At 47.1% G+C, this 17,653-nt stretch overlaps 6 protein-coding genes across 6 annotated transcripts, besides 8 other annotated features; all 6 read left to right on the forward strand.

Moving 5' to 3' along the window:
* Positions 1-382: 382 nt before the first annotated feature.
* Tb10.6k15.1750 (hypothetical protein, conserved) lies at positions 383-1,180 on the forward strand (the record flags this gene model as incomplete). The annotated part of the gene is made up of 1 exon (XM_818010.1): positions 383-1,180. The coding sequence occupies one exon, from the start codon at positions 383-385 to the stop codon at positions 1,178-1,180; it is 798 nt and encodes a 265-aa protein (XP_823103.1).
* Positions 1,181-1,974: 794 nt separating this feature from the next.
* Tb10.6k15.1740 (hypothetical protein, conserved) lies at positions 1,975-3,735 on the forward strand (the record flags this gene model as incomplete). Its single annotated transcript, XM_818011.1, has 1 exon — positions 1,975-3,735. One exon carries the CDS (start codon positions 1,975-1,977, stop codon positions 3,733-3,735), a length of 1,761 nt encoding a protein of 586 aa, XP_823104.1.
* A 733-nt stretch (positions 3,736-4,468) lies between these two features.
* Tb10.6k15.1730 (hypothetical protein, conserved) lies at positions 4,469-7,198 on the forward strand (the record flags this gene model as incomplete). The annotated part of the gene is made up of 1 exon (XM_818012.1): positions 4,469-7,198. The coding sequence occupies one exon, from the start codon at positions 4,469-4,471 to the stop codon at positions 7,196-7,198; it is 2,730 nt and encodes a 909-aa protein (XP_823105.1).
* Positions 7,199-8,065: 867 nt separating this feature from the next.
* On the forward strand, positions 8,066-10,366 carry Tb10.6k15.1720 (hypothetical protein, conserved; the record flags this gene model as incomplete). Its single annotated transcript, XM_818013.1, has 1 exon — positions 8,066-10,366. One exon carries the CDS (start codon positions 8,066-8,068, stop codon positions 10,364-10,366), a length of 2,301 nt encoding a protein of 766 aa, XP_823106.1.
* A 608-nt stretch (positions 10,367-10,974) lies between these two features.
* Positions 10,975-11,019: a sequence feature (T-rich).
* Positions 11,020-12,139: 1,120 nt separating this feature from the next.
* Positions 12,140-13,897, forward strand: Tb10.6k15.1690 (hypothetical protein, conserved; the record flags this gene model as incomplete). The annotated part of the gene is made up of 1 exon (XM_818014.1): positions 12,140-13,897. One exon carries the CDS (start codon positions 12,140-12,142, stop codon positions 13,895-13,897), a length of 1,758 nt encoding a protein of 585 aa, XP_823107.1.
* Positions 13,472-13,500: a microsatellite.
* An 822-nt stretch (positions 13,898-14,719) lies between the features above and the next one.
* Positions 14,720-14,751: a microsatellite.
* Positions 14,752-14,831: 80 nt separating this feature from the next.
* Positions 14,832-14,919: a sequence feature (GA-rich).
* A 385-nt stretch (positions 14,920-15,304) lies between these two features.
* Positions 15,305-15,383: a sequence feature (A-rich).
* Positions 15,384-16,043: 660 nt separating this feature from the next.
* Positions 16,044-16,124: a microsatellite.
* A 111-nt stretch (positions 16,125-16,235) lies between these two features.
* Positions 16,236-16,315: a sequence feature (GA-rich).
* Positions 16,316-16,551: 236 nt separating this feature from the next.
* Positions 16,552-16,580: a microsatellite.
* Positions 16,581-16,804: 224 nt separating this feature from the next.
* Tb10.6k15.1670 (hypothetical protein, conserved) lies at positions 16,805-17,653 on the forward strand (the record flags this gene model as incomplete). The annotated part of the gene is made up of 1 exon (XM_818015.1): positions 16,805-17,653. The coding sequence occupies one exon, from the start codon at positions 16,805-16,807 to the stop codon at positions 17,651-17,653; it is 849 nt and encodes a 282-aa protein (XP_823108.1).

Below are 17,653 nucleotides of genomic sequence, written 5' to 3' on the forward strand. Positions count from 1 at the left end.
TACGTTACTGTCCTTCCCACGATTGTCAGAAACGGTGAAGATGGTTATGTAAATAGATGGAAAGAAAAGAGAGGTATCCTGCATAGTATTTTGTTGCCCCCTTCTTTCATGTGCTACAGGTGCCCTCTGTTTAGATGTTGCGAACCCGCGCGTACATTTCAGGTAGAGCAAAAATATATAGAGCACTGTGGCTTCATCATCTTTGGATTTTTTTTTTTTTGCAGGCTGTTGGTGTGTCCCCTTCCCATCTCTATACCTCCTTCTTTTCTTTCCCCTTCCTTTTTGTTTTTTCTTCACTTCATACACTCTTTGAGTCGCCATTTCATTTCGAATTACTGACCCAGCGGGGGACACGTTATTTAGTGAGTGCGTGGGGACAAAAATGCTGCGCTTCCGGGTTCGCCTCCCGAAAGGCAAGGAGCCTGTTTCCATGGATCTTGATGGCACTACGACTTGGGGTTCGTTCGTGCAATCTATCAGTTCCCTAACCGACGTGCCGTGCTCGCAATTGCGGATTCTTAGTGGGTTCCCACCACGTCCCGTTGAGGTTGGTGATGGCGCTGCTTCCATTGCCAGTGTGCTTCCGGGGGGAGGAAACGTAATTGTGCAAGTGGGCGAGGCGGATGTGGTTAAGGGGAAGACAGAAGGTCGTTACGTGCCCCCAGTTGACGGCAAGTGGCATTTTGTTCGGCGCGTTTGCCCTTCAGATAATTCTTGTTTGTTCCATGCTGCAGCTTATGTCCTCCGTAACAAGAGCCGAGTGGATGGACCGTCCCTGCGCAAAGAGTGCGCCGATATTGTGCAAGCATATCCGAATGTCTTTAATGAGAAAACGATTCTTGACCGGCCAAACCGCGAGTACGTCGATTTCATACGGAACCCAAACGCTTGGGGCGGGGCGATCGAACTTATGGTCCTCAGTTTCCTCACGCAAACTGAGATTGTTGCACTTGATTTGACGTCGTCTAATGTTTTGCACTTCGGTGAAGACAACAATTATACCGTTCGTGCCTATGTTGTGTTTAATGGGCAGCACTACGATGCTATCGCTATGAACCCCATGTTTAATTCACCTCAAGAGAGCGAGGATCAGGTCCTGTTTAGTTCTACGGATGCCGAAGTCCTTAATCGTGCTAGACGCTTCGTTGCTGACGAGGCTAAAAAGTTGCGTTTGCGGTAATCTGGTATCCGTTTAGTGCTTTCACACTGACATTATATTTTTGTATTACCTAACTCTATATGCGGTCTGTGAAGTTATGTGAACTCATTTGCAGCATGGCCGGTTAGATGTGCGTGGTTTGATCGTGTTGAGGAGGGCACCACTTCCAAACAACACTGCGAAAGGCCTATCGTTTTGTCACACCTGTACCTTAACATGTTGTTTGTGTGTAGTGGTGCGGCGTGGGATTGTTTCGTTGGCACGTTTTTTCCCCCATATTCCAGTAGGGAATGATGCAGTGGAGTGGGCGGTTTGGTCTAACATGTAAGTGGGGTTTGGATGAGTGCCGTGATGCTGATGCATGATCTGCCAATAACCCTCCAGCAGATGTAGGGGACTACCGCGTGGAATTGGTGTTGCCATTTCACGTGTGAACTCGTCTCATATTTTGCCTTGGTTGTCGTACGGTTGTGCCCTCTCCATCCCCTCTTGTTTGTTTGTCTTACACTCACTTTCTGTGTCAGCAGTGTGAGAGTGTACCCGCGACGGTACTGACGCCAATGCAGCGTCCGAGAGAAAGAATGCGCTCCCGCAGGCTCATGAGTGGATTTCCCCCGATTTTTGTTGCTTTTGTTCTGTGTCTAAGTGTTAGGAGTGTAAGAATTTATCCACTACTGATTTGTGTGGAGAGTGTCCACCACTTGTGCCTGAGGGGTGTACACACCACACGCGGGTAGCAGCTGTGATACATCGTGGAGGTGTCTTTCTGAGGTGTGTGTGTGTGTGTGTCTGCGCGCTAATTTTGCAGTGTGATTATGGCTTCGTTATCACCCCTGGAGTCAAGAAGAAACATGCAATTGTCCCCTTATGCTTCCCCGCGGCGCAACCCAATGGCAACACTCCACACGCGTGAAGCCCCTTTGGAGGGCCGTGAGGCAGAGGCTGCGTTGATATCTGCCACGCTCGCAAATGCTCAGCTGCGCGCATCACAGGCCGCCGTAGAGCAGCGCTCGGAAGAGGTGGATGATCTCCGAGAGGCCCGAGATGCCCTGGAGAGGGAAATGGCGGAAAAGGACGAGGAGAGCCAGGCAGCAGCAACATACTTTGAAAAGCAAATGACTTTGGTGAAGGAGGTGAACCGCAAACTCAAGGAAGAATTGGTTAACGAGCGTGCGACGGCTGAACTGCGTATGGAAGAGGTTGTGGGCAAAATGCAGGAGGAACTTCAAGAGCGTGATAGCCTTATAGCAACTTTGAAACAGCGCCTTGAGGATGTTGAGAGTGACCTCAGAAGCGTTATCGAGTTCAGGGACGCGCGCGATGCGCACGAAAAGGAAATTAAAGAACTTCGTGTAGTTTACGCAGAAGAGTGTGAAAACCATCAGCGCAATGAGCGAGAGATGCGGCTTCAGTGCATGGAAGAGCGTGTGAGGCTTCGGGAAAAGGAGGAAAAGTATGAGCGAGAGCGGGAAGAAGAGGTTGCACGTTTAGCGCGTAGTTACCTTAGCAAAAAGACGCGTGCTATAGAAGAACAGAACAAAAGCCTCGAGACACACATCTCCTTTCTTTCCAGTGACGCAGATGCTGCGCGAAATGAAGCAGAGACTTTGCAAAAGACTAACAACGGGCTAAGGCGAGATGCCGAACTAGCATCTTCGGTGGAGACAATGCACGCAGTTCATCACGCGAAGCAGAGGAACGAGATTGCCCTCCTCAGAGATCAAGTGAGAACCACCGAAGACAACTTAAATAGTTCATTGGAAGAGTATGAGAAGCGATTGCAGAAACAGGAGAAGATCCATGCGGCTGAGATGATGAAACTCTCAAGTGAGCGTGACAAGTGGCGGTCAACCGCAGAGAATCTGCGTGCTGACTTGCTAAAGATGCGTTCAATTTCAGAAAAGTTAATCGAACAACGTTCCGACATGGAAACGTTCTTTCACCAGGCCCTGGAACAGGTTCGCCAGGAGGTGTCAGAGGAACGACGGAACGCTCCGCACAAAATTTGTTTCCGCAAGCCTCCCAAAGGGATCCCGTCTGATTTGCTGCAGCTTACGCGGGGCAGGGAGCCGCTCATGATCGGTGACCGCAGCCATGTGATGCCGACATCGCATTCCACACTTACGAAAAAGGTGGTCGATGCCAACGTGTCGTGCACAAACAGCAGCGTAGTTTCTCGTAGTGCCGACACGGGGGGCGGGTCACTTCCATTAATCACAATGTCGGGATCTCCGTTCTTTTCTCCAGCAAATGTGCTTGTGCCACCAATAGAATGGCGCAGCACCAGTCGTGAAATGCAGGCGACGAACGGCGGTAGACTCGTTGAGGAGCGTCCATTGGGAATCAGCGACCTCCTGAGTGTTCCAACTGCGCCGAAGATAAAGGACCTCCATACAGTTGATATATCGCAACTAAGTTGGTCCGATAAGGAGCGCGTATTGCAATTGTTGTTCAAGCACATGAAGAGGGGGGCCACTGCAAAAAAAACGGAAAAGCGGGTCCCCACGCATGACACGAATTTTTTGTCGATCACTCCATCTGCGACCCCTGAAGTAAACACATTTCTCACGGATTAAACAATTTAATCAACTCGTCTTTACCTCCTTTTGCATTTGGGCGCAATTTGTCTGTATCCTAGGGCGTTCTCCCCCTCTATGTTTGTTTTTGTTTTTCTGGTACGGAAACCCACGCTGTCCATGCCGATTTCCCCCCTTCCTTTTCCCCTCTGCACTGTTTGATTGGTTGTTCCCGTGTCCCTTACGGGAAGGCCTTCAATGAGAGGGAGTGTGACATGTTCCATTACTTCAAATTCTTTAATAATATACCCTTTTTTCCATTGTTTGTGTTGTGAGGTTCCTGAACATGCCTCCTTCACTCGAGGTGAGCGGAGCTATCAATGTTTCCTTCTTCCCCTTCATATACTTATTGGTACTCCACCGCATTGTACCTTTCCTGGACCTCTTTTCGCGGCAACGCGAATGTGTGTATCCGTACGTGGTGTTTTGCTGTGAGATTCGAGTGTGTAATGTTTTCGGACGGTATCATGGGGGGGGGGGGGACCATGTACCAAATTCACTGTTTGCAAGAAAGTGGTGTCTGTCTACCTTCATTATTTTTGTTGTGCGCCTGTACCCACCTGTTTTTTAAAAACCTTTCTTCTGCTTCTCACATTACTGGATAATTTATTAATGCCCTCTGATGTTTTAGGTTGCACCTAATTGGGTTTTTGCTTCGTCGTCTTGCTATGCTACCTCTTTCTCACCCTGTTTGTTTTCAATTTCCTGTTAGTAGAGCGTAATAGGGCACTGGATGATCCCCGTGGCAGGCCGCCGCAAAGGCCTGAGTCAGGCACCTAATTTGGGGTCTGCGGGGAACAATGAGACAAACTCATCGCTTGGTGGAGGCTTCACCACCTCAACCGGAGCAGCACCTTCACCTGCTACCGCCGGGGACGCCCTTTCGTTTCTTGACTTCGATAACGACACCGGACCCACACAAGCTTCCGCACCCGTCGCATCACGAAGGGGAGCCCCCACAGCTGCACCCCCTCAGCGGGACACACTTTCGTTTCTCGATTTCGATGACGATGAAGGACCTTCCAAGCCTTCAGCACCTGCTGCGTCAAGGAGGACGGCACCCCCAGTCGCCCCCGCCCCTGCGCAGAGCGCCCCGTCATTTCTTGATTTTGACGATGATGACGGACCCACAAAACCACCCCCGCGATCGCAACCTCCGGCATCTGCCGCCTCCAGAGGGGCACCCGCTCAGGCAGTGCCCTCCTTTCTCGATTTCGATGACGATGCTCCTGCAAATGTTCCTTCAACACCTCAACCCTCTGCTGCGGTGTCTTTAGAAATCACTAATCGGTGGCACGAACTGCAGAAGGAGCTCCAACGCGTGCAAGTTGAGACCCTCAGTTGCGAGGAGGTGATTCGGAAGTTCGAAAGCGGCGAACACGAATTGTGCCTGGAAGTGGGGACTCTAGACGAACAAGTGCAGCAGAAGCAGGCGGCGGGGGAGAAGGCAGCTGCAGCGCGAGAAGAGTTGGAGAGGGCGCTGGAACTAAGACGCCAACAGCTCACAGAAGAGAACGAGGCAAAGCACAAACAACTATTAGTGGAGGGTGTCAATACCATGCGAGAGCGGTACGAGGACGAGCTGAGTACTCTAACTGCATCTGTAGAAGACCAGAAAGTGAACCTGTTGGCTGTTGAAGAGAAGCACAGCACTATGGATGGGTCGATCAGCAGTGTTGAATTATATGAACGAGCGGTTTGTCAACTGCAAGAGAGGTTGAAGGCAACGCTGCGCGACATAAGCGCTGCGGTTTGCTTGCGAATCAAACCGTCGCTCACTAATTGCATCAGAGACACCGTAGCACAGTTTGCCCAGGAGAGGTCGGATATGCAGTGCAATGATCGGCGTAGAAGACGCGAGCAGTTGGACACTTTCCAGAAGAATGTGGATAAAGGATTCTCATCATTTTGTGAAGAACGGCGAACTAAACATCAGTCGCGAGTGGACTCCATCTTTGGTGGAGAGAGATTTCGTTTCCAAGCAGAGGTTGAGCGACGGTTTACCACGTCTAGGATGGAGTTTATGGAACGACAGAAGGAGCTTACAGCTGAGGCAAAGAAAGGAGCGCTGATTACTTTTGAGGAGATGACGCGTCGAGCAGCCGCAGATATGGAGGTGTTTCAGAGAAAGATGAAGGAAGAACTGAGGTTGATGGAGGAGCGATATGCTGCTGAGTTGGCTCATCTTGCGCGGCTTCAGGCTTCGGAGAAGGCGGCGGCACTTCGACCCCGCTGTGAAAATGATGAGCTGGGCTCCAGCGTTACTGCCGCCACGCCTTCAGTTTGTAAGGCAGTTGAAAAGGATGTGAGGTACTTGCGGGAGCGCGTGGAACAGATTAAGCAGTCTGTCTCACTCGATATCCAGGATCTTTCTATTGCTTCACAGCACCCTAGATGTGAATCTCTCTCTGCGTTGGGGAAGGAGCGCATGCTGGCGGAACTGGAGGAAAAAGTGCGTCTGCTTAGTCGCCAGTTCGGTGCTCAGTGGCAGCGTTTTAAATCTGCAGTGGGACCGCTGCATCAATCCGTGCAGCTGATGGTACGTGGGTTGCAGGACGGGCGAGTGAGAGCCGCTGCTCAACAACAGGAAACTGAATGTATTTATCGTGAGTGGACCCAAAGTGTTAGGAAGGAATTGTCAATGTGTTTGACAAGTGGTGGGGCGTCGTCAGAGTCTGCGGAATTACAAAGCGGGCTTGTGTCTATGACTCGGGTAGTGGAGATGGCACGGGCGCAGGTTCAGGCTGTACTGGAGGCTCAGAGGCATCGCTCCGAGGTGCTAAGGGGCTTTAATTCCGAGGTACAGGAGAGCCTATCTGCACTTGTTAAGCAGCGCGTAGCCTCAAACGGCACCCTCCATTCTGTATTTGATGAGTATGAGCGTCTGTCCCATGCGGCGGCGGAGGTGGAGGCGAAGCGTAGGGCCCTTGAGGTGGCAGCAGAAAATTACGATCACGCGAAACAAGTATTGGAAAAGGAACGTGAAACATTCGATGGTAGGTTGAAGGTGGCGCAAGAGCTTGGCGTCAAACTCCGGATCGATTCAGAGAAACTGGAGAGGAAGGCAGCGCGGTATGCGCGCGCTCGGCTTTCTGGTGGCTCACAGTTTGTACGGGCTGTTACAATGGAAAAACCACTTCGTGATCGTCTGCAGTGCGGAAAACGTATGGAGTGGAGGAGTCAATCTCACGGACATTCTCCCAGAAAGCGGGCGGCGGATTGTGTGTCTGGCCACCCATCGCCTAGTTCCGCGGAGTACAGGCGCTCTGCAACTGCGTCGAACGGTGGAGATGTGCTCGACTTTGTTACTCTTCTGAGTTTTGATGATGCCGTGGGGCAAGGTGACTCTGGAGACTTGCAACACAAGCGGCAACCGTGCCAGTATAGAAGCACTACGTCGTTTGATCCGTCAAGTTGTGGCAGTGACGGAACGTACTTTACAACACCTTCAACTCTCAACTAATTCCGCTACGGCAGAATGGGATCCAAGCAGGGGTCGAGCATATGAACATTCTAGAATCTATAAATATGTGCACATAGATACCGAATTAGATACAATAAACGCACAGTGATGGAAGTCTACTCTCCTTTTTGGCTTTGGCACAAGTTTCACATCAGTTTGGAATATCACGCTGACACAGACATACACACAGAAACACGTGGGGTGCTTTCCCTCCTACCGAATTTATTATTATTATGACTGTCACTGCACCATGGCTTCTGCCCACACTGCCGGGATCTTCACTGGCAAGGAGGTTTCATTTGCTTTTTTAATGTTCAACAGCGAGGGTAATAAGCGTTTGATGTTACTGACATCTTTTTCCCTGTTATTTCGCTCTGTAGCTCTCTTTGGCAATCTGGATTTCTTTTTTTTTTTTTACACTCTCTTCTTTTTACTCACACTGGGCTAGGAAAAGGAAAATTTAGTGGAATTTCTTTCATTTTCCCCCCTCTCATTCGTGTACAGCCGCGTCGCAGCGAATTCGTCTGTTGCTACCACGCAGCTATCGCACACGTTGTGGTTGAGGAAACGTCATCGAAGCTTCAAAGGGGAAATAAAAGAAAGCAGAGAGCGAAAGAAATCCAACGGATTAAGGGACGAAGAACGAAGTTACTAGTACTGGGAAATAACGCTCTTTTTTTTTTTTTGAGGAGGAAAGTGAGATCACCGCGAAAAAAAAAAAATAGGAGCATCCAAAAGGGTATCAAAGGTAAGCAATAAGAATACGATAGAAAACAGGGAACCTTACATACATCTATACATATATAGATATAGGAAAATAAGGAAGGAAGGAAAAAAAGAAACAAGGACAATAGAGGGAGGGGGGAAATGAACATGATATCCCTCAATTTCACCCTCTATCGCTTTGTGTGTGATAAGGTAACGTTTAGCAACATCTTTGCAGTTGATGCTGAGAGCCGGCGCTTCCCCGAGAACTCGCCCTTTTACTGCTGTTGGGCTATTGTTCCACGGCAACGTGCTGTGTCAACGGTGAAGGCAGCTGAGTGGAGTGGTTGTACACCTGCGTCGTATTTCAAGTCCCATGGTAATGAAATTGTTCTGCCCTTTAATAATGCAGTGGGGACTGTTGACATTGAGGGGGACACAAATGTTATTACCTTTAATGTGAGACCATACAGCAACTCGAACGAACCCATATCGGTGGTGGCAAAGGGGACTCTCGACCCACGGCCGTATGTGGGGAGGTCAAACAGGAACTATGCCATTAAGCTTCGTGACGTTAGCGGCCAGACGATTGGTAAACTTCTCTTTGCGCTGGAGGCAAGGGAGGAGTCGGGATGTGTCATCAGTACACCGCTGGGAATAGATGGTCAGCCTGGTGTGCATACAGGATTGTCCAATAATCTGTTAAACGCAGTGGGTGTCGGGGCGTCTGCAGGCAACCTTGCCCTAAGGAACCGTAACGAAAATGGGAGGAATGGTTATGGCACTGTTGATGGAGGGAAGGTCCAATATGACAAGAGGGAGCCGTACGCGCAGCGGGATAACTCTTCATTTTCGAATTCTGTTACACCGCAGGCCGGGTCGTTGGAAGGGATGCCTATGCAAGCGTTCAATTGTCTGAGAGCCCCAACCTCCACGTCGGCAACTACCGAATGCGATCCCCACTCTTACGTAAAGCTAGATTTGTGCATTGAACGGATTGTTGTCAAGGATGATTCCAGCGGGCAAGAAAATCCTGTACCATTGCTTCTCGGTGCGAATTACTACTTGAAGGTACGATTCGGTGGGGGCGTGTCCACCACCCAGTCTGTTGAGTGCCAGGACCCGAGGAAGATCACGTACAAAGACCACATGACGTTCATAGAGGACGTGTGCAGTAACGACAGGCTGCGTTTTTCACTATGGGAGAATGGAAAGCAGGTGGCTGGTTTTTCGTTGAACCCCACGAAGTTTCGTGTTGATATTGGTATGCAGAAGGAGTACGCAATCCCTTTCAGATATTATCCCACTCGTCAGTCAGCCTTTCTTGAGTTAACTGTGCAGCGCATGGGAGAGCCAAGCCTTGAGGATGTTGAGAAGACAATTGATTCCTTTCGGGTGGTGCGGGGAATTCCATTTGGTGGTATGAGGTTCATGGACGAGCAGCTTCAGTTAAGGAGATCCGAGGGGGAAAGTAGCGAGCATCTCAACACAAAGACGATAGGAACTACCAGCGGGCACTCGACAACTAACCTCTCATCACACACACCGGAAAAGGCAGTCGAGAAGGGTCAGAGGCCCGAGAAACTATGCAGAGAGGAGTGCGGAAAACAACACACGCCACTTCGCGCTGAGCACTCTTCCCCTCCGGTTGCTGCAGAGAAAAAGGACTTTGGTCAACCTGGGCACCACCAAACCAAAGCCAAAAACGGGGATAGACATGATACCCACACCAATCCTGCTGTAACCCAACTGGCACCTTCAGAAAGGGTTGGTGAGAACATTACTAACAGTGTTAATTCATCGTTTATTGTAAAGCAAGTGTCGCCAGTAAGAAAAGGCAGTTCTGCGAAGCGACATGCTCTGCTGCGTAGGATGACCGAGGAGGAGGTGGTTCCTGCCTCTGCGATGCGGCAATACCCAGGCAATGATGCCCCAACGTCTATGAAAACAGTGGTGAGGAGTATGGAAACCACACGCTCCGCTTCACCATTGCGTGTGACAGGGGCCCCTAGGGGAGACCAGCGGCCTCGAAAACTTGAAGATGAGTATCAAAGCCTTACGGGAGGAAGTAAATTGCTGAGCATGGAGGATGCTTCGCAACCCCGCCGTAATTCACCAAGCACCTCACCCGACCAGCGGGTACCCGACAACGCCATTGACCGTGAGCGGCTGGTGGATTCACTGCTGCATCGCATGAACGGTCGACCAGGAATGAACACCACTCTGATGGAGGAATGGATGGAGTGGCGACACACATGTCTTTCCTCTCGCAGTTCTCGATCAGGGTCGGAAGGGAGTGCGTTCTGCCGTGAAGATTCCGTTGCGTCTCTGGAAATTCGCAGTCATGCCGTAAGCCCCCGCCCAACGAAGTCCCTGTCCCATGCTGCAGACATGCGACCATACACACCTGTTATCACAAGGCGGGCTGCATCCGACGGCAGGCCACCAATCCCGGGCCGATAGAGAAGGAATCATGTGTAGACGTTGTGTTTTAGTGGAGACGGATGAAGCACACTGTCCTGAACACACATAGAGATACTATAAAAAATACAAATATATAAAGAAAGTGGGGGAGCAGTGAGAAACAGTAGGGTGAAAAGTCCTCCTGAAGCGCGAAAGTTTCCGGAGAAGGGAACGCTGGTGAGGGAGTTGTTGATACTTGTTGTTAGAGAGAAATAATAAATATGAAATAGAAGAAAAAATAATATGGATGAGCATCGTGAAAAGTATATGAATACATCCTTGAAGGCGTTGCCAAACCCGTGTGCAGGTATCATTGACCGCCTTGTTACTATAAATGGGAAAGGATAGGTACATATACACATATATGTGACTGAGTGAATGAGGAAATGAGGTCATGTGAGTTGCGTGCGCGAACATATGCAAAGCTTTGTACTTTCTTTTGGACGTGTGATGTTTTCTCGTTGTCTTTCTTTTCGCGTTTGTCTCCGTGACCTCTCTTTTTGTTCCCTCTTGTCCTAATTGGCGAGAAGATCCATTATCCCTCCCGCTAGCTGTGCGTAGTCTTCGCTCCTTCCATTAGTTGGTCAGTGAGCTACTACGCGGTGCCCTTTTTTTTTTATTCACTCCCGTTTTCCTTTTTTTTTCTTTTTTTTGGTTTCATCTCTCAGTTTCATTTCTCAGCCAGCACGTGGGCTATTTGTACCTCTACCGCTACCGCCACTGCACACACGGGCGTATCCGTATATACAAATTTATCTATGGACATGGGCTGGTTTGCCTTTCTGTACCACGTGCTTGAAGATGACATGAAGTTTGGCGGAGGGTCCTTTTTTTGTTTTTGTTTGATTTATTCTATTGTTGCCCCTTCCGGGGCATATCCGTGCGTGTTGTTGAGCGTGCAGTGCGTTTATCTATCTCCCTTTATCTTTTTTTTTTTGTAATGGGAGTGAAGTGCCACGATATTTGTGCCTCTACTTTATTTACCTTCTAACCAACGTTCTCACCTCAGTGGTGCCAGCTGCCGAGTGGCGAGCCGTGCGTGCCCTTAGGCTTGTTTCTTTTTAACTGTTACCACTAGTCTTTCCCTTCAACTCTATTGTTATTATTATTATTCTTGCATATCTTTTGCGTTTTTGTTTTATTGTTATTACAGCTGCCTGTATAAGTATTGTAGGGTCACACAACAAGAAAATAGAACTTTAAAAAAAAAGAAGAGAGGCGAGTGAAGGAACATATTTAGACGACATTTCAGGGGGTGAAAAAATAGAACAGATCGGAGATAAGAGAAGAAACAATTTTCACGAAAAGAAGGACATAAGTAGATAAGGCAAAGAGAGGAGTTCAACTGAAGGCGAACAATTAAAAGAGAGGGAGAGACAAGGAAGAAAAGTTGTACGATCAAAGTAACCTCGTACAAATAAAAAGATTTCAAGTGCTAGAGAAAGGGGGAACAAGGGGTCAAAGCTGCAGATTATATATTTACATATATTTTATATAGTCACTCCTCACTGTACTTGTTGGTTATTTCTTCACACTTCACCAAAAGTACAATTCACCCATCGTTAAGGAAAAGAGTAAAGGAAGGGTCGCAAGTGATTCAGTGATTCAATTGGTTGAATACAGCGTCACACCATCACATCTGAGCGAGATAGACAAAAAGAAAGAGAATCATAGGAGGGGGAGAAAAGGGTAAAGTGCAAGAAGAAATACGGAAGTTCACGAGAAGAAGACAGGAGAGGGGGAAACAACACTTGAAGGACAAGGGAACACACAATGGTATTCGACAAAGAGTTGAGGAATGCTGATAACTGGCGCCTTTACCACCTTTTAGAGTTGGAGCCACCAGTGACAGCAAAGCAGGTGCAATGGCTCTTCCGCAAGGTGACGTTACGCCACCACTTCTACCAGGCATATAATATACTGCGTGATGAGGAGCGGAAGAGCCTTTATGATTCACTGGGTGAAAACTTTGTTGGCTACCTTAACAGTGGCAGCTGGGGACCACTTATTCAACTACTCGGCGCTAAGGCAACAGTAGCCGTCTGCTGCGGCGTATGGGTTCTGATGATTCTGCTCATGTTGTTCTTTTTCTTGGCTGTTGGCGCCCGTGCGGATCGTCTTATCACGTGGACGTGGATGCAGGTGGCTGCTCCCGGTTTGACAGTAACTCTCATTGTGCTTATCGCGACGGCAGTGGCCATGGCGGTTAGCTTTTTCCTACGGCAGCCGAAAGAGGAAGGCATGCGATTCGTGGACCGTATTCCTGCGATCGGTAATTTTGTCGCTGCCTTCTTCTACTGCATCTTTGCCTTCATTGGGGCGTCAACGGTGGACAGTTATGCACCTCAGCGGCATAACAACTACGCGCCATACTTTGCTTTGCCTATCCTGGCTGATGTCATATATTATCTTTCTACCATGGTGTGGCGGTGGCCCCGCAACCGGCGTCTGGACCTGGAGGTTGGCATGCAGGAGTCTAAACCCATCTTGTGGTATGCTCCGTGCGTGTTCGCCGGTCTTCACATCATTTTGTCAATCGTCCAATGGGTCCTCCTTGCGCAGCGTGTTGACCGTATAATTAAAATCAGTTGGTACGCTGCCGCAAGCCCTATTGCCGTCCGTGCTGTGGTACGTGTTGCTGAATCATGTATGACCAGTTTGGCGCGGCGTGCCATTGGTATTAAGAGCGTATTGGGCGTTGTCTTTGACACCTTAGGCTCTTTGTTCTTCAATGGTTTATTGCTTTGCTCCGTGTTCTTTACAGCAGCCCGCTTTGTTCGCGGGAGGAGGGTGGTTCCCCTGATTCTCGTCTTTTTACCGGTATACTTGGTGCTATTTTATCTGCTTTTCTGCACTATATACACGCTTTTTTACCTCCTGAGGAGAATCACGGAGAATGCGCGTGAGGAGCGGATGAATAACCTCAAGTGGACTCCTGTGGAGCCTCAGGCCGGCGACAAGGTGGTTCCGACGTTGCTGCGTGACTTTGATGCCTCTGAACGCATCATTTGGGATGACATTGATGATGAGAGCACTATGCAATATTCCACCGGGTATGATGAAGTTACATTTGAAACTGAGGGTTATGATGACTATGAAACTGGTGAGGAGGAGGAGGAAGAGGAGGAAGAGGAATTATTTGCACGAGGCGCTATGGTTTCTGGTTCCTCCGCACCTCAAACTGCACCTGCGCATCAGCGCAACGTTCCTTTATCACGTCAAGAAAGCGAATTGGTAATTGATGATGATCACTCTGTGGTTACAATTGAGAGCAGTGAAGAGCAGCCCGTGAGGCGTCATCATGCATACCACGATCCCTATGAGTCAAGAACTGGCACAGGATTAGTAGGCCCACAAAGTGAAACGGAGTACACTCAATATGATACTAATAACGACGCTTATGAAGTGGGTGATACAAATTTAGAATCTGAATGCGCCTCCTCCGATACTTCCAGTAGTTTTGAAGCCTCCGGGACGGCTCATTCTGAAAGGCATCAGGACCCACCTTCTGAAAATGTGCGACGAAATTAGGAGTGACGCATCGTTTTCCCCTTTCTTTCCTTACAAAAGTGATAGAGAAGAGGAGGGAAAGGGTTGTTAAAAAATGAGTGTTGCGAAGTTATATCACATTCCATCAAAGGAGTGAGGGATCATTAGAATCATGCTTTAGTGATGGATCCCTTTCTACTTATTCAGCGAATATCTATATGTATATGAATACGTTTTTGTGTGTGCTTTCGTCGCTTATTATTGCGCAGTATTGCAACTTTCCTTCTTTTTTTTTTTCCATTGGTTTGTGTTGCTTCAGTGCTGCGTTAAGATGTGAAGCGATGAATGCTCAGATGGCGGATAAGTTGTTGAGAAGTGTGAAAGCAAAGGCAAACTAAAAAAAAAAACAATAACAATAATATGAAATGCGTTGGTCTGGAGGTTACGCTTTATGTTCTGTCGGTTCTTCATCATTAGCATGAGGAGAAGTGAAGTAGCGGAAGAGGAAAAATAAAGAAATATTTGAGAGACGCGCATGCACTTGCAGGTATGTTATTAATATGTGTTTGAAGGGATGATGTGGGGAGGGGAGATACGAGTGTCTATGTACAGTTAGTGCGAAAACAACGTCAGATGGTATTTATTTTTCTTTTTTTCCTCTCTTTTTTATCGCTCTTCTTTTGGAGGGAGAACATACGGCGATGGTGTATTTGTTCGTCTCTCTCTCTTTTTTTTTTTTTAAATCCCCTTCTTCTCTTCATCTTTTATGCAAGGACGCCTCAGCGATGTGTTAGTTTGTGTTGTCTTTTGTGCATTATTGTTGGGGCGAATTCATTTTCATACGTTTTTAGAGGGACTAGAGGAATCATCATCGTTATCATCATCATCATCATCATTTGTTTACATATATAAATACAAATACAAATATATTTGTCGAGATGCCTACGAGTGATGTGAAGTGATGAAAGGCTAAGAAAAGGAAAATAAAGAAAGGAAGAGAAGGAAAGAAGGAATGAATGAATGCGTTGCAAAGGCAAACAAAAGGAAGAATGGGACGAAGGAAGTGACATTGATTTAGCTCCACAGCGAGTGTTTGTACGTTTGTGGCTTTTTCTTGGTGTTTCTCCATTCTTCTCTATTTTTCTTTTTTATGCTCATTTTCTTCTTTTTGTTATGCTTTGTTACGTTATTTTGCGTTACTTATATTTTTGTTGTTGTTGTTCGAAAAAAGATAAGAAAATCAACTTCACGGGTTAAGTTTCATTTTTATTTTCTTTCTGCGAATCTCCGTGCATGGCGTGAGGAGCTACCGAGTGGTGAGTAATTTACCTCCGGATTTGTTTTTACCGCGCCAGAGGGAGAATTGAGGCGGGGGGAAAATATTCGAATCGTCAGAATGAGAGGAGGGAAGTTAAGAGGGAGGCGATGAAAAATAAGAAGGGCAGCATCAAAACAAAAAAAAAGAGAAGAGAAATAAAATAAACAAAAATAATTAAAAGGAGAAAGGGGGAAAAAAATGAAAAGCAAAGGATTTGGGAGGAGGCTTGCTTATTTTTATATTTTTTCAGCTAGACTTCGACGGATGATAATATTGGTGCCATCATTGCCATATATGTGGTAGTGGTGCCTCTGTTCCATTTTGCGTGTAGATGATTGTGAATTTGAAAAGAAAAAAAGACGATGCGATGCAACACGTTTAGAGGTCTTTTTCTTTTCTTTCTTTTTTTTTTTGTGGCGTCATGCTATTTTCCATTTTCTTTCCAAGTTGATGCAATGGAAAGCGGATGCGGTGGAGAATTTCTCCCCTGTTTTTTTTGTTTTTTTATATCGCAGGGTGTGGTGTGTTGCTCGTCTTCCCCTTTAGTATTGTTTTGTTTCCAGTGAACGAAGCAGTAGCGGGGGGGGGGAGAGAAGCGAAAAAAAAGACATTGAAAAAAAACAATAATTGGTCTAATCTGCTTTATTGTTTTTTTTATTTTGTTGTGAAATCATCATTTAACCGCTGCATTCAAATTCCTTGCACTTTTGTTTTCTTCATTCCGTCTTTTCTTCTCCATTCCTTTGGGCTTACATCCCATCCTGTTTTTTTTTAACTCGTTTAATTGTGTCAGAGGGTACTTGTGGAGGATATGATGGGAATGTAAACATGCAGATGGCAAGAAAAGGGAGTACTACAGATTTCTGACAAATAAATATATATAAGTATATGAAAATTATATATATATATATATATATATATATATATATATTTATTTATTTATTTATTTATTTGCGTAAATATCAATGATGTAAAATCATTTAATAAATGTGGTGAAAATAATTCCAGTCCTGTGGAGGAAAAGAAAAAAAAAGAGATGAATTTAGGTGATGTAGAAGTTCTGAGGGAAGGAAAGAAGGGAAGGTTTGGAATGATGGAAAAGGAAGAGAGAAAGAAAGGAAATTGAACGAGAGAAAGAGGAACAGTTAGAGTTTTTTTTTTTTTCAGAAGAAAAAGGAGAAGAGGATGTTGAAGCGATTGTTAAAAGTGTATATATATATATATTTATGTATTACACCCCAGTCACTTTGGACTTTCAATACTGTTGCATTGTGCTTATTCATTCGCTGCCATTACGTAGTGGTTTCATACTTGCTTTAATATACTGCCATCCCCCTCTGTTTTTCTTTTCTCTCACCCCCCTTTCTGGTTGCTCATTTATATATATATATATATATATATATATATGAGCAAACATTTCTATTTCTATGTGCGATTCCATCGTGACGTTCAGCGCAATCAGTTCACGAGTGGTAGCTGACTACCGCAACCCCTTTTTTTGTTGCACGACTCATTTAGTGTTTGAATTGCATTTCCCCCCCTTTGTGTGTGTATGTGTCATGTCATTTACCCATTTGTATCCTTTTCTTTTTGTTTTTAATGCTTCCCTCCCCCCGGTCTCATAAGTGAAAATGGGCATGCATGAAGGGGCTACGGAGGTTTTCCAGGCCCTTGCAGTTGCGCCGCAAGAGCGCCTGGAATCATTCCTTTCCCTATTCACGGAATTGTGTCCCGCGGAATGCGCGCTCCTCGCGCTTCGTGAGCAACAACAACAACAAAGTAGCAGCAAGGCGGCCACTGATATGGCGGGGGCGTCATTTACAGCTGAAGACGGCGATTTCGCAGAAAATGTTTGGCGACGCTTTAGAGAGCGGCAGGATCATAATGATGCCAATGGGACGAACTCTCACATATCAGAAGCAATGGAAGGTGAGTTGGAGGTTGTAGAGCTCGATGAAAGCACGGCTTGCAGGACGAGCTCCATGACTGCATTTCTCGAGCATGGTATGACGGATGTGGTGCCAACCGTTGGCGTATTCGTTGAAGGTTTGCAAGAGGAATTGGAAAAAAATCGTGAAGGTAAGGAGATGGAGGGAGACCCCGCGGAACCTGCTGAAGAAAGTGGAACAAATATTCTGCAGGAGGTCAATGGCGAGGGGTCCGTGGGGTATGGCGGTGTTGCGTTTGAAGGGGGTCCATCAAGTGACTCGGCGTCTGATGCAGTTTCTGTTGAATCTCAGGAGAGTTCTCGCTCTGACATTAGTTTTGGAGACATCAACTTACCTGGCATCTCCGCAAGTGGTGAATCCAAGGGTGAAGTGCCAACGCCATGCCCTCATGTGTTTCTGAAAGCTGATGAAGTCAAGGGGTTGGAGGTGGATGAAGATTACGTGCAACCATTCGCGTTGGATCCATATTTTGATTACGAAGCGACTATCGTTGGAAAGTCCGTTAGGCTTCACCCCCGTGAATTTGTGTGA

This window comes from Trypanosoma brucei, chromosome 10 (assembly GCF_000002445.2).
Source record: "Trypanosoma brucei brucei TREU927 chromosome 10, whole genome shotgun sequence".
NCBI lineage: Eukaryota > Euglenozoa > Kinetoplastea > Trypanosomatida > Trypanosomatidae > Trypanosoma > Trypanosoma brucei.